Source organism: Mobula birostris, chromosome 6 (assembly GCF_030028105.1).
Source record: "Mobula birostris isolate sMobBir1 chromosome 6, sMobBir1.hap1, whole genome shotgun sequence".
Lineage (NCBI taxonomy): Eukaryota > Metazoa > Chordata > Chondrichthyes > Myliobatiformes > Myliobatidae > Mobula > Mobula birostris.
The window spans coordinates 85,660,594-85,677,016 of NC_092375.1; the positions used below are offsets into that span (position 1 = coordinate 85,660,594).

Sequence of the window (16,423 nt, forward strand, 5' to 3'; positions counted from 1 at the left end):
GCTCAACGTATGATAGCCTTTTCAACTTTATTGGCTAGGAGAGCCATTTTATTGAAGTGGAAGGATTCTAATCCACCTACTGTCTTTTATTGGCTTTCCTCCATTATGTCCTGTTTAAGTTTAGAGAAAATAAGAAGTCGGACATTTGATACATCCTTTAAATTTGAGCAAATCTGGCGACCTTTTATTCAATATTTTCATTTGATTTGATTTATTACTCATCCAATTATTTCTTTTTGAAGTTTTAGGTTTGATCAGAAAGTCGTATCCTCAGAATGGACTGCCCAAGTCTCCTTTTTTTTCTTATAGTGTAGTGGGGTTTTTTCCCTTCCCATTTTAAAAATTTAAAGTTTTTCTTCTCTATGAGTTGATAAGAGGAGAATTAGTTGTCTTACTTTTTTATTATATATTACATATTTGCTTAATACTACATGTGATTTTGATAATGTCTATTTCACTTCCTGTTTGTATTGTTATTGATATATATATTTGAGATAACTCTCCTCTTGTGTACATATGCTGTTTCTAAATCAATAAAAAGATTAATAAAGAAAGGAATTTGGGAACATAAATTGGAAGTAGATGTTCTCAGGGAAGTGCATGGCAGAAATGTGGTAAATGTTCAGGGAACGTTTGCATGGTGTATGTTCCATTGAAGCAGGGAAAGGATGGTAGGGTAAAAGAACCATGGTGTACAAAAGATGTAGAAAATCTAATCAAGAAGAGAAATAAAGCTTACAAAAGGTTCAAGAAACTGGGTATTGTTGGAGCTCTAGAAAATTACAAGGGTGCCAGGAAGGAGCTCAAGATTGAAAATAGGAGAGCTAGAAGAGGCCATGAGAAGGCCTTGGCGAGTAGGATTAAGGAAAACCCCAAGGCATTCTACATGTACGTGAAGCACAAGAGGATGAGCCGTGTGAGAATAGTACCAATCAGAAGTAAGAGTGGAAACGTGCGCGAACCTGAGGAAGTAGCGGAGGTACTTAATGAATACTTTGTTTCAGTATTCACCAGTGAAAAGGAACTTGGCAATTGTTGGGATAACTTAAAATGGACTGAAACGCTTGAGTGTATAGACAGTAAGAAAGAGGATGTGTTGGAGCTTTTGAAAGGTATTAAGTTAGATAAGTCGCCGGGACCGGACGAGATATACCCCAGGCTACTGTGGGAAGCGAGGGAAGAGATTGCTGAGCCTCTGGCGATGATCTTTGCATCATCAATAGGGACAGGAGAAGTACCAGAGAATTGGAAGGTTCCAAACGTTGTTCCCTTGTTCAAGAAAGGGAGTAGGGATAACCCAGGAAATTATAGACCAGTAAGTCTTACTTCAATGGTGGGCAAGTTGTTGAAGATCCTGAGAGGCAGGATTTATGAGCATTTGCAGAGACATAACCTGATTAGGGATAGTCAGTATGGCTTTGTCAAGGGCATGTCATGCCTTACGAACCTGATTGAATTCTTTGAAGATGTAATAAAACACATTGATGAAGGTAGAGCAGTGGATGTAGTATATATGGATTTCATTAAGGCATTTGATAAGGTTCCCCATGTGAGGCTCATTGAGAAAGTAGTGACGCATGGGATCCAAGGAGACCTTGCTTTGTTGATCCAGAATTGGCTTGCCCACAAAAGGCAAAGGGTGGTTGTAGATGGTTCGTATTCAGCATGGAGGTCCGTGACCAGTGATGTTCTGCAGGGATCTGTTCTGGGACCCCTCCTCTTTCTGATTTTTATAAATGACTTGGATGAGGAAGTAGAAGGGTGGGTTAGTAAGTTTGCTGACGATACAAAAGTTGGGAGGCGTTGTGGATAGTCTGCAGGGTTGTCAGAGGTTACAGTGGGACATCGATAGGATGCAGAACTGGGCCGAGAAGTGGCAGATGGATTTCAACCCAGCTAAGTGTGAAGTGGTTCATTTTGGTAGGTCAAATTTGAAGACAGAATATAATATTAATGGTCAGACTCTTGGCAGTGTGGAGGATCAGCAAGATCTTGGTGTCCATGTCCACAGGACTCTCAAAGCTGCTGCGCAGGTTGACAGTATTGTTAAGGTGGCATATGGTGGTGTTGGCCTTCATCAACCGTGGGATTGAGTACAAGAGCCATGAGGTAATCTTACAGCTGTACAAGACCTTTTAGACCCTACTTGGAGTACTGTGTTCAGTTCTGGTCACATCATTAGATAGATAGACAGATAGATAGATAGACAGACATACTTTATAGATCCCGAGGGAAATTGGGTTTCGTTACAGCTGCACCAACCAAGAACAGAGCATAAATATAGCAATACAAAACCACAAACAATCAAACAACAAAATGCAAACTATGCCAGATGGAAATAAGTCCAGGATCCGCCTATTGGCTCAGGGTGTCTGACCCTCCACGGGAAGAGCAGCAAAGTTCGATGGCCACAGGCAGGAACAACCTCCCATGATGCCCAGTGTTGCATCTCGGTGGAATATGGCTGGAGTCCAACAGCAAAAAGTTCAATATCCGGGCTACGAACATATTCCTTGATCTTAATATGACCAGGATTACAGGAAGGATGTGGATGCTATTGAGAGAAAGTGCAGAGGAGATTTACAAGGATGTTGCCTGGATTGGGGAGCATGCCTTATGAGAATAGGTTGAGTGAACTTGGCCTTTTCTTCTTAGAATGATGGAGGATGAGAGGTGACCCTGATAGAGGTGTATAAGATGATGAGAAGCATTGATCGTGTGGATAGCCAGAAGCTTTCTCCCAGGGCTGAAATGGCTAACATGAGGGTGCATAGTTTTACGGTGCTTGGAAGTAGGAACAAGAGGGATGTCAGAGGTAAGATTTTCCACACAGAGAGCGATGGGTGTGTGGAATGCACTGCCAGCAAAGGTGGAAGACGCAGATACAATAGGGTCTTTTAAGAGACTCTTGGATAGGTACATGAATCTTAAAAAAATAGAGGGCTTTGCAGTAGGGAAATATTAGGCAGCTTCCAAAGTAGGTTACATGGTTGGAACAACATTGTGGGCCGAAGGGCCAGTAATGTGCTGTAGATTTTCTGTGTTTCTAGATGGCATGAGATAAGCATTCTTACAGAGGTGGTAATGAGGTGAAGATACTCCAGAAACTCAGTTGGATGTTCGTTTTCTATAATCACAATTTCCACCTTTGTTCTTGTCATGCGAAGCTCAAAGTAAATTTATTATCAAAGTGCATGCAGTATGTCACCATATACAACCCTGAGATTCATTTTCTTGTGGGCATTCACAGTAAATAGGGGGAAAACACAATAAAATCAATGAAAAAACACACAAAGCAGAGACAGGCAAACAACCAATGTGAAAAGGACAACAAACTACAATTACAAATAAATAAACAATCAAGCAATAAATATCGAGAACATGAATTGTAGAATCCTTAAAAGTGAGACCTTAGGTTATGGAATCAATTCGGTGTTAGGTTGATTGACATTATCCCCTTTGGTTCAAGATCCTGTTGGTTAAGGAGTAATAACTGTTTCTGAACCTGGTGATGTAAGACCCAAGGCTCCTGTAGTTCTTCCTGACGGCAGTAGTAAGAAGAGAGCATGGCCTGGATGGTGGGGAATCCTTCATGCTGGATGCTGCTTTCCTACAACAGCGCTCCTTGCAAATGTGCTCAATGGTAGGGAGGGCTTTATCTGTGATGGACTGGGCTGTATCCACACTTATTGTAAGCTTTTCCATTCAAGGGCATTGGCGCCCTTTCAGAACAGAAATGCCAAGATATTTTTTTAGTCAGAGGGTGGTGAATCTATGGAATTTGTTGCCACGGGCAGCAGTGGAGGCCAAGTCATTGGGTGTATTTAAGGCAGAGATTGATAGGTATCTGAGTAGCCAGGGCATCAAAGGTTATGGTGAGAAGGCGGGGCAGTGGGACTAAATAGGATAAAATAGATCAGCTCATGATAAAATGGCGGAGCAGACTCGATGGGCCGAATAGCCTACTTCTGCTCCTTTGTCTTATGGTCTTATGGTGTTTCCATACCAAGCCGTGATTCAGCCAGTCAGGGTATTCTCCACCGTGCATCTACAGAAGCTTGTCAAAGTTTTAGATGACATGCCACATCTTTGCAATCTTCTAAGAAAGTAGAGGCGCTGCCATTCCTTCTTTGTAATGGCAGTTACACGCTAGCCCTTTCTTTTTATTTGTCTGCATTTTCTCCACTGGCTTGCACAATAAATATTTGGTGATAATCTCTATTGCTGATGTGAACAACACAAAGAATATTTAACCTAACGTCAATAAATTGGAGATTAGAATGACTGACAGTGTAAGCTATGCAGAGAGTCAGCAAAGTTTGCACTTAGTTAATCTGACTGAATGATTTAAAAATACTGTATTATTGATGTAGTAGTCAAATGAATGTGTCATTCAAAAGGACCTCCAGGAGGCACTTCCCATGAAGTTGTGAACTGAAACACCAATGCCTATGAACAGAAAAGCCTACAAAAGTGGACAAGTTTGAGGACCAAAATATCCTCAACTGAGTGCAACAGATGAGAGTTACATCAAAATGACATTCCTTATAAATCAGAAGTCTAGCACTGCTATCAGCTCTGAACTCCCAGAAACCACTGGATCCCAAGTACACCCCTCTACAGTCCGGAGAAGTCCTGTCAGAAGTGGTCTTGATAGAAGAGTTGCTGCCAAAATGCCATTCCTCTGAAGTGGAAACAAAGCCAACAGACTCACCTACACACAAAAACACAATGACTGGGGTGCTGAACAATGGCAGCAAGTGCTCTGAACTGATGAGTCAATATTTGAAATGTTTGGATCATACAGAAAGCAGTTTGTTGGTAGAAGAGCTGGAGAGTGCTATGTGGATGAGTGTCTGCAGCCAACAGTGAAGCACGGCGGAGGCTACCTGCAGGTTCGGGGCTGCATTTCTGCAAGTTAAGTTGGTTATCTAGTCAGAATTAATGGAATCCTCAATGCTGAGAAGTAAAAGCAGGTTCTCATCCATCATGCAATATCATCAGGAAGGAGTCTGACTGGTCTCAACTTCATTCTGCGGCAGGACATGACCCCAAGCACTCAGGCAAAGTCATAAAGAACTACCTTCAGCAAAAAGAATAGGGAGTTCCGCAACAGATGGTATGGCCTCTACACAGCCCTGATCTCAACTTCATTGAGACTGGCTGGGATTACCTGGAGAGACAGAAGCAAGCAAGACAACTAAAGTCTGCAGAAGAACTGTGGCAATTCTCCAAGTTGCTTAGAACAACCTACCAGCTAATTTTCTAATAAAACTACATGACAGTGTCTCTCAGAGAACATGATGCGGATTTAAAGGCAAAGGGTGGTCACGCCAAATATTGATTTTATACAGTTTTTTAAAAATGGTTTAGTGCTCTTTATAGTAATTTTTTTGATATTTACCAACTTTTTATTTTATTATTTTTTAAAGCATCTTTGCTTTGCAATTTTTTTTAAAACATGTGCCTTGGACTTTTGCACAGTATTGCATAATTTTCACTATTTGTCTTCTTTTGTACATTGATTGCCAGTCTTTGTGTGTAATTGTCCATTGCTTCTATTGTATTTCTCGTTTCTACCGTGAATGCCTGCAAGAAAATTAATATTAAGGTAGCATATGGTGATATACACATACTTTGATAATAAATTTATTTTGATCTTTGAAAATGGGGTTCAATGTATGCATTTATATTGGAAATTATTTGTTTACATTTAGAAAGGATAACTCTGTGTTCCCATCTGATCATAAGAATGCAAGACATAGGAGTAAACCATACGGCTCCCAAGATCTACCCTTCTATTCAATTGGTCCTTGATTCAGTCTACACAGGATGGTAGTAAGGGCAATGATATGCTCCTTCGTCTGCAAGATGTGGGAAGGCAGGGATCCTCAGGGTCTCCCTGATAGCTACATCAATGGGAAGTGCACCCATACGTAGCTCCTGACAGATTGGGTCAAAGACCTCGAGCTGGATCTGGTGGTATCGGGATCATCAGGGAAGCAGAGGGTTTCACAGATGAGACTTTCACAGAGAAGGTCACAGCCAAGGTACAGGCTTTAGATAGATGTGTGACCAGCCGGAAGAGGGAAGTAGATCCCCCGTGGCTATTTCCCTCAGCAACAAGTACTGTATACCACTTTGTAAAACTGCTGGTGTGGCTGGGGAGATGACCTTTCAGGGCACAGCAACAGCAGCCAGATCAGAGACGCTGTAGCTGGCTCTGAGGTTCAGTAGGGAAAGGTAAAGTCAAGCAGAACCACAGTGACAAAGAGACTTGTTAGGGGTACGGACAGGAGATTCTGTTGGCTCGCAAGAGATAATGTGTTACCTGCTGGGTGCTAGGGCTGAGGAGGTCTCAGAGCAGCTGCAGAACATCCTCAAGTGGGAGGGTGAGCAGCTAGAGGCTGTGGTGTACACTAGCACCAATAGCATGGGTACAAAGGAGGAAGGGGTCCTGTGCAGTGGCATAAGAGGTCAGGAAAGAAGCTGAAAAGCAGGACAGGAATAAAAAGACGGGCAGATGAATGAGTGGCAGAAGAATTGGTGCAAAGGGCAGAGTTTCAGGTTTTTGGATCATGGGGACGTCTTCTGGGCTAGGAGTGGCCTGTACAAGAGAGACTGGGTAAACCCTAACTGGTGGGAGATCCATAATGCTACTTGGAGAATGTAAACTGATTTAACAGTGGGATGGGAACCATAGCACCAGGTGAGAAAGTGGAGGGATTCAGAGAAAAGTAGCTGCCATGAACAGTAAGAACAGGCAGGAGCAAGATAATAGAAACAATAGAATGGACAGGTTGAAGTGTGTGTATTTTAATGCAAGGAGTAAACGTAGAGCAAGGATCAATACATGGAGCTATAATGTTGTGGCCATAACAGAGACTTGATTGAGACAGGGACAGGAATAAACCAGAATCGTGTTTAATATCACTGGCATATGTCATGAAACTTGATGTTTTGCGGTAGTACATTGCAATACATAATAACAATTGTAAATTACAATAAGTATATATTAAAAAATTAAATAAGCGATGCAAAAAGACAGGAAAAATATTGAGGTAGTGTTCATGAATCCATCGTGAAATCTGAAGGTGGATGGAAAGAAACTACTTCTGAAATGTTGAGTGTGTGTCTTCAAGCACCTGTACCTCCTTCTTGATTGTAGCAATGAGAAGAGGGCATGTCCTGAGTGATGGGGTGCTTAACGATGGATGCCTAACGATAAGAGGCCATATTTTGAGGCACTGCCTTTTGAAGGTGTCCCACTGGGATGCTAATGCCCAAGATGGAGTTGGCTGACTTCACAACTTTCTGCTTTTTTTTTTGATCCTGTGCAGTGTCCTCTCCATACCAGATGGTGATGCAACCAGTTAGAATGGTTTCTACAGTACATCTATAGAAATTTCAGGTGTCTTTGGTGACATAACAATTCTCCTCAAAGTCCTTAAGAAATACAGCCACTGTAGTGCCCTCTTTGTAATTGCATCAATGTGTTGGGCCCAGGATAGATCCTCAGAAATGTTGACATCCAGGAACTTGAAACTGCTCACTCTTTCCACTGCTGATCCCTCTATGAGGGTGTGTGCTCCCTTGACTTCCCCTTCCTGAAGTCCACAATCAATTCCCTGGTCTTACTGACGCTGAGTCCAAGGTTGTTGCTGCGACACCACTCAACCACTGATCTCTCTCACTCCTGTACATCTCCTCGTCACCATCTGAAATTCTGCCAGCAATAGCTGTGCCATCAGCAATTTTATAGATGGCGTTTGAGCTCTCCCTACCCACACTTGGGTGTAGAGAAAATAGAGCAGTGGGCTAAGCATGCATTCTTGAAGTGCGCCAGTGTTAATTGTCAGCAAAGAGAAGTTATTTCCGATCCGTACAGACTGTAGCCTCCTGGTGAGAAGTCAAAAATCCAGTTGCAGAGGGAGCTACAGGGGCCCAGGTTTTGGAGCTTCTTGATTAGAACTGAGGGCATGGTTGTGTTGAATGCTGAGCTGCAATCAATAAACAACAGCCTGACATAAGTATTGCTATGGTCCAGGTGATCCAAAGCCAAGTGGTGAGTCATTGAGATTGCATTTGCTGTAGACCTATTGTAGCAATAGGCAAATTGCAGTGGGTCCGGGTCCTTGTTTAGACAGGACCAACCTCTCTTAAGTGCTTCAAGTCAGTAGATGTGAGTCCCACTGGGCAATTAAGTCATTGAGGCAGCTCACCCTGCTCTTCTCGAGCACTGGTACGACTGTCACCCTTTTGATGCAGGTTGCAGCAGTGAGATTGAACATGCCCTTGAACATTCCCGCCAGTTGGCTGGCACAGGTTTTTGGAGTCCCAACAGATTTACCACCAGGGCCTGATGCTTTGTGAGGGTTCACCCTCTTGAAAGGCAAATATGATGGAGGTGTTCAAGAAACTCTTAGATAGGCAGATGAATGTGCAGGAAATGGAAAGATCTGGACACATATAGGCAGAAGGTATTAGTTTAGTTGGCATTTGACTACTAATTTAATTAATTAGGCCAATATTGTGGGCCAAAGACCCTATTCTCATGCTGTACTATTGTGTTCTAAGACCATGGCTGATATACCTTATCATTTTCTTCACTATCCCCATAATCACTGGTGTCTCTTAACATACAAAAATCTTTTTGCCTTTGTTTTGAAGGCAAATCATGACTCAGCCCTCTGTGATAGAGAATTCCAATGATTCACTACTCTCTCAATGTACTTCCTCCTTATTTCAAATTTAAATGGCACTCCCTTACTTTGAGACTATGATCCCTAGTACAAGGTATGTCAGCCTGGCAAGCGTCTTGAAGATTTAAAAAATTGGCTTTATTTATCACCTCTACATTGAAATATACAGTAAAATATGTTGTTTGCGTCCACAAATAGCATATAACATGCCAACAACTTAATAACCCTTACTTGCACGTATGTGTGGAAGGAAACTGAAGCACCCACAGGAATCCCACGTTGTCACGGGGAAATCATACAAACTCATTACAGACAGTGGCAGGAATGGAAACCCCAGTTGCTGCTGCTCTAAAGGAGTGGTTTCCAAAAAAGTTTTGACTACCGCCCCCTTGAATCCCAGACCACATCTCCAGCACCCCTCCCTTTACATAAAACCCATAAAAAATATTAATTTATGATGCACAGTGAAAGAAAATAGGAACTGCAAATCCAAAGCAGTGACAAATAATTGCAAAAATTATTCTAATCTAATTAAAGCTACAAATAAAATTATTTCTTTATTTAATTACCATAAAAACTCTTTTCATCAACAATTTTAGCACATACATTTGTAGTCGTTTTACTTCATTACTTTTAACTTTTCATTGAGATGGTTGGGCTTGGTGCAGTGATATCAGCTTCTCTCAGTCTGAATGTCACTCTGAAGGAGCCTCAGATTCCTATGTTCAGTAATTTCCAGTCTGTTTTGTTGCTTTGAAAGATGTTGGGTGACTGCACTGAAACTGCATTCCACTAGATATGATATTGGAAAGTCAATAAAGAACTCCTTGACCTTTTTCCACAGTGGTTTCATTAAACTTTGCAAATACTTCTGTCAAATAACGAAATGTCATTTCTAATATTCTTGAGTTGATAACTGATTGAAGCATGTGAGCCTTCAAATCACATTTTTAAAAAACTCATAAAAGCATCTCCTTTTGAGAGCCATGTGACTTCTGTGTGTAACAGCAAGTGTCCAAGCTGGTCATCATTCTCAATACAAAGCTTTCAAAATAGTCAAGAATTGACAGCATGGGTCTTGATTGCATTTACTGCTGCGATAATCATGTGTGAAGCCGATTATTTAGGTTTTTTGCGATAACACTTTGTCTGTGAATTACACAGTGAATGTTAAATATGTTAGGTACAGCTTTTTTCAAGAAAGTAATAACTCCCATGGTAACAATGTCATTAATGTACCCCCTCTGTTGCATAAGAAAGAATGTTGGTGAGCAGAATGTCCTTCTCTTTCAAAAATTGTTCAACTACCCAAAACATTGACTCCCCCTTCACATCTGTTTCTAGTCCCCTTGCAAATAACAGCTCTTAACTCACTGTTTTGTCTTTTATGAAGTAAACATAACCAAGAAGCAAATAATCATTGCGTGGCAAAGTTGACTTGTCGAAATGCAGAGCAAATTTTGTTGTCCTGGTATATTGCACAATCTGTCTTTCACATTATCAAACATTTCACCTATTCATCTTTGAAGTGATTCTGACCAGAATCACTTTAAATTATTTAGCCTGGTAACTCATGTAGAACCATACTCAGTACCCCCCTACCGCTACAAAGTCAGTTTTTCTCCAACTGTATGGGGCTTTCCAGATTTAGCATTGAGCAATGAAATGTCGTATGAATCATGCAAACCATTACTGCTGTGAAGTGCTGGAAAACACGTTTTGAAGTGTTCCATGTTTCTGAAAGCTTTCATGAAGTGACTGAAAATAAGCCAGTTTCTTGTTCGCTTTATCAGAGTGTATTTTCTTCAAGTGTTCAAGGAGCGTGGACAGTTTCATTGCCTCATTTGTGAAAAAAAACACTTTTTCCACACAACAGACATATTCACTGCTGTTAGTTACTTCTAAATCCACATTTCAGATACTCCAGAGTAGACTGCCTACACCTCTTTTCTATCTGGTCTGCTTCTGCCATTTTTGTTATGGATTCAGGGGTGCTGCATAGGTTTCTTTTGATGATAATTGGACTCCAAAGGGATATATTAACATAAAGATTGACATTAAATCCTTCTACAAATTGCCTTTAAAGTAGTTGCTAAATTAAGTACCAATGAATAGAATTATCAAAAGTTACCTCTGCCCATAGTATTAACAAGACCTTTTAACACTAAGAAAGAAAAAAAATGGAGAGTTATGCGCTGAGTAGGAGGGAAAGAATGGACTAATCTTCAAGTAGGTGTACACAGACAGCACATCGTGGGCCAATGTGCCCGTGCAGTGTTATACTCTTCTATGTTCTAAACTGGAGATGCTTTACAATGGTGTAAATAGCCAAAACTGGAATTTGAAATATATTTTAGGTAGGTCAAATAGCTTGCTAAATTTAGAAGGTTGAGGATGATTTAATAAATTTCATAAGGGAAACTGAATAGAACACAATTATACTAGAGGGCTATTTATCCCCCTTAGTTAAGATATGTAATGAAAAACATAACTTTCTACACACTCAAAAACACCTTGGTTATCATAGATCTTTTCTTTTTGAATTTAAAACTAAAATTTGGCCTGTCATCATTGCTGCTTATGGAGGAAGAAATCTAAATTTCTCCTAGCGCTACATGCAAGTCATTCTTAATTACTCTTGAAAGACCTGGTTCTGCTTTTTATGTCCGATTTCCCTTAATTCTTTATCATGCAAAATCACCCTCTCTCCATTTCCCCAACAGTTATAATTATAATCTTCCAAAGTTCTCTTAATTTAAAAATCTTTCCTTCGCATTAAAAGATGCCTCCCTGCATAAAACTATTGTAACTTCCCAGCACGATGACATTTTAGCACATAATTGCCAGCATATGTGAATGGAACTAAGTTTCAGGAAAGTCAGCATACATACATGATTATATTATGTTTAGTACATACCAAGGATAATTCTTTACTTCGTCACCCTATCCCTAATGTCCCTTCTTTGATCAAGATTTCAATCATCACATCTGAACCAATTTTTATCTGATTGGGAATGCGTGTGCAATTAATAATCTAATGGAACAGGGAGACAGAACATTTCTGTTCAATCTGTCAACAGGGAGGGGAATTAGCAGTGAGGTGAACAGAGAACATAGGTGATTGTCTCATGACAACGGTGCTGCCTTCCCAATATTTAACTGGAGGGCTAGATGTCAGACAACAGAAGTGATTCTAATATTACACTTTTCCCATACCCCAGGTTATTCCAGATAAATAATTCAGGGACTGATCAAGGTTAATAAGGCATTCCAGTAGACGTTAATCATATCAGTGATTTACAAGCCAACTAAATTCGCCAAATCTAACATACGAAGCCCTGTGGAGGTCAAGTCTCGGCAGCTGGCCTCACCTCTGGGGTTGCACTCGGTTTGTACTCCTCTCTCCTGCCGCTCTCCGGCCTCCTTCGTGCGCGCCGGTTCCCGCGGGTCCTTCATCTCCAGAAGCCGCCGAGAGCGAAACATGGCCTCACCTGCGGCGCTGAGTGGCTCGTACCGACCCGTCGGAGGCAGCGGAGCAACAGCGCGGACAAGTCATAGCGCCGGGTCGAAACGGACCTTGACAACCAAAAGCGTCAGAGCGCCACCCCTGCGTCATGACATCATCACAGGCAACGAAAGGGACTGCCGACGCTTCGGAGTTGCTGGTGAACGCAGCAGGCCAAGCAGCATCTGTAGGAAGAGGTACAGTCGACGTTTCAGGCCGAGACCCTTCGTCAGGACTAACTGAAGGAAGAGTGAGTAAGGGATTTGAAAGTTGGAGGGGAGGGGGAGATCCAAAATGATAGGAGAAGACAGGAGGGGGAGGGATGGAGCCAAGAGCTGGACAGGTGATAGGCAAAAGGGATATGAGAGGATCATGGGACAGGAGGCCCAGGGAGAAAGACAAGGGGGGGGGGAACCCAGAGGATGGGCAAGGGGTATATTCAGAGGGACAGAGGGAGAAAAAGGAGAGTGAGAGAAAGAATGTGTGCATAAAAATAAGTAACAGATGGGGTACGAGGGGGAGGTGGGGCATTAGCGGAAGTTAGAGAAGTCGATGTTCATGCCATCAGGTTGGAGGCTACCCAGACGGAATATAAGGTGTTACTCCTCCAACCTGAGGGTGGCCTCATCTTGGCACAAGAGGAAGCCATGGAGCCAACATGCAAGAGACATTTGGATAAGTCGTGAATAGGGAAGGTTTGCAAGTCAAACACGGACACATGGGATGAGCACAGGTGGGCACCTTGATTGGCATAGGCGATTTGGGTTGAAGGGTTGTTGCCATGCTGTATAATGCTATGATTAGGTTGATATGCGGGGTGGGGCAGGCACATCAGGAGAGCAAAGCACATAATGGGAGATGGGGTATATCCAGAAATCAAGGTTAAAGCAGAGGGAGAACACAGATGGAGTTTGTGGCAAAAGATAAAGAGTGAGTGCGGGCAAAAAGGTGAAAGGCAGTGGAGTGGGGCAGGTGGGCGGAGAGAGGGTAACAAATACGTCATATGTCACTCAGTTTTCATGGGGACCACATCTTTAAGCGGTTATATTTCATTAGGTTTAATGGTAATACCCCTGTCTCAATTGGGATGGATTTATTAACTTAAAAACTGAACATGGGACATACGAGACTACAGATGCAGAGTCTCGACCTGAAAGTTGACCAGGCAGCAGTTTGTTTTTAACGGAACATAGGTATTGGAACTCCAGCACAATAATGGCAATCATTAACTGAACCTCGATGAGGAATGTAAAAAGCACGGAGGTAGCATTGAGCATTTCCCTGATTTAAATAAAAACAGGCGTTAGGCAATACACAGTCAGTGGATTGGATAAAAACTCTCCTGTTAAATCTGATTGTGGAAGGTAGTGGACATGAAGCAGCTTACTGGAGGGAAAGCACCATGAGCATCCTGGTTCTCAGGGATAGAAGATAACCAGCTTGAGAGTAAAATATGTTGTTGAAGGCTTCAGCTAAAAGTGAAGATAGATGATCCATCCCATGCACTTGAGATTCTTCATCTCGGAAAATCCATCTTGTGATAATACAACGTACTCCAAGTGTTATCAGTAAGTGAATGAGAGCACTGGTTACAGTAAAATCTTCGGTCATAAACAACGTGCTAGCCGTAGGGTTAAGTATCTTTCCAAAGTTCAAAGTAAATTTTATGATCAAAGTACATATATGTCACCATATAGAACCCTGAGATTCATTTTCTTGCAGGCATACTCAATAAATCTACAGAATAATAACAATAACAGAACCAATGAAAGACCACCTAACTATGGCATCAATCATAGTCATAGTAATACTTTATTGATCCCGGGGGAAATTGGTTTTCGTTATAGTTGCACCATAAATAATAAATAGTAATAGTAATAGCCAAAGAAATAATAAATAGTAATAGAATAGTAATAGAAAATAGTAATAAATAGTTAAATAGTAATATGTAGATTATGCCAGTAAATTATGAAATAAGTCCAGGACCAGCCTATTGGCTCAGTGTGTCTGAACCTCCAAGGGAGGAGTTGTAAAGTTTGATGGCCACAGGCAGGAATGACTTCCTATGATGCTCTGTGCTGCATCTCGGAGGAATGAGTCTCTGGCTGAATGTACTCCTGTGCCCACCAAGTACATTATGTAGTGGATGGGAGACATTGACCAAGATGGCATGCAACTTAGACAGCATCCTCTTTTCAGACACCACCGTGGGAGAGTCCAGTTCCATCCCCACAACATCACTGGCCTTACGGATGAGTTTGTTGATTCTGTTGGTGTCTGCTACCCCAGCACACAACAGCAAACATGATAGCACTGGCCACCACAGACTCGTAGAACATCCTCAGCATCGTCTGGCAGATATTAAAGGACCTCAGTCTCCTCGGGAAATAGAGACGGCTCTGATCCTTCTTGTAGACAGCCTCAGTGTTCTTAGACCAGTCCAGTTTATTGTCAATTCGTATCGCCAGGTATTTGTAATCCTCCACCATGTCCACACTGACCCCCTGGATGGAAACAGGGGTCACCGGTACCTTAGCTCTCCTCAGGTCTACCACCAGCTCCTTAGTCTTTTTCACATTAAGCTGCAGATAATTCTGCTCACACCATGTGACAACGTTTCCTACTGTAGCCCTGTACTCAACCTCATCTCCCTTGCTGATGCATCCAACTATGGCAGAGTCATCCGAAAACTTCTGAAGATGACAAGACTCTGTGCAGTAGTTGAAGTCCGAGGTGTAAATGGTGAAGAGAAAGAGAGGCAAGACAGTCCCCTGTGGAGCCCCAGTGCTGCTGATCACTCTGTCGGACACACAGCGTTGCAAGCACACGTACTGTGGTCTGCCAGTCAGGTAATCAAGAATCCATGATACCAGGGAAGCATCCACCTGCATCGCTGTCAGCTTCTCCCCCAGCAGAGCAGGGTGGATGGTGTTGAACGCACTGGAGAAGTCAAAGAACATGACCCTCACAGTTCTCGCTGGCTTGTCCAGGTGGTCGTAGACACGGTTCAGCAGGTAGACCATGGCTTCCTCAACTCCTAGTCGGGGCTGGTAGACGAACTGGAGGGAATCTAAGCGTGGCCTGACCATAGGCCGGAGCAGCTCCAGAACAAGTCTCTCCAGGGTCTTCATGATGTGGGAAGTCAATGCCACCGGTCTGTAGTCATTGAGGCCGCTGGGGCACAGCGTCTTCGGCACAGGGACGAGGCAGGACGTCTTGCACAATACAGGAACCCTCTGGAGCCTCAGGCTCAGGTTGAAGACACAGCGAAGTACTCCACATAGCTGAGGGGCACAGGCTTTGAGCACCCTGGTACTGACACCATCATCAGAGTGCAGAAGACAAACTGCAAATACAAAAAGAAGAAATAATAATAAATAACTGATAAACATTCAGAACATGAAATGAAGAGTCCTTGAAAATAAGTCCATTGGTTGTGAAAACAATTCATTGCTGAGTTCCTCCAGCATTTTGTGTGTTACTCGGATTTCCAGCATCTGCAGATTTTCTCTTGTTTGTGATACTGTGTGTATAGTTGAGAAACATTTTCTATTGGGAGTTTATAGCTAAGCAGGGAGTAGTGTTGTGTATTAAATAGTTGAGTAGAATTTGAGTAATTTTGTGAACATTTTGTTTGATTAAGCATTCTTGTTTGTTTAAATAATTCATTAATGTTATATGTGAAAATACGGGAATTGCATTTGTCACGATGCTACGGGTGGGGGGGTGATATGTGCGCGCCTCGCTTAAAGTAGAAACTCGCATTCCCGGCTCCTTGGTTCCTTTGAATTAGTTTCATGTTTTGGATTTACAAATCGTAAAACTTACTTTTAACGCGTTAGGTTCCGTGACACATTTACACAACATAACCTTTGTCGGTAGTAAATCTACATGGAATTCACTGCCCCTACTAGTGCATAATTTGCGTGGAGACCGGTTTTGTAATTTGCGTGATGGTTGTTAGCATAACGAGTGGAAAAATACAGTGCTGCAGTATCTCACACACAAACAATGGTGACAGTTTTGAAATTCTCGTTTTCTGTGCAGAGGCTGTACATAGCCAGGAGAACGGCTTGGGAAGAAGTGGAGGACCAGGGGCGGCGGGGTGCGGCCCGGGAGACGACACCGCCCGCCGTACATCCGGGGCGGGTGTGCAAACTAGCTAGCAGAGCCAGCGGTGGCTAGCGACCAGAGGGTGGGTGATCCCGCCAGTCTT

The 16,423-nt window shown here is 42.4% G+C and overlaps 1 protein-coding gene and 1 long non-coding RNA gene across 5 annotated transcripts in view; one reads left to right on the forward strand and one right to left on the reverse strand.

Annotated features, from left to right (window-relative positions):
• The window catches only part of cdadc1 (cytidine and dCMP deaminase domain containing 1), a 53,306-nt gene extending 40,990 nt beyond the window's left edge, over window positions 1-12,316 (reverse strand). For all 3 annotated transcript variants that reach the window (XM_072260779.1, XM_072260784.1, XM_072260778.1), the window contains exon 1: window positions 12,074-12,316. In XM_072260779.1, the coding sequence (XP_072116880.1) occupies window positions 12,074-12,185 (112 nt within the window). In that variant the 5' untranslated portion in view covers window positions 12,186-12,316. The remainder of the gene's footprint in view (window positions 1-12,073) is intronic.
• Window positions 12,289-16,423, forward strand: part of LOC140199164 (uncharacterized) — a 45,055-nt gene continuing 40,920 nt past the window's right edge. Inside the window, exons 1-2 of one of the 2 annotated variants that reach the window (XR_011886363.1) lie at window positions 12,290-12,457; window positions 16,255-16,402. This is a non-coding gene — a long non-coding RNA (uncharacterized lncRNA). Of the gene's footprint in view, window positions 12,458-16,254; window positions 16,403-16,423 lie in introns of both variants that reach the window. The other variant, XR_011886364.1, reaches the window with a different exon arrangement.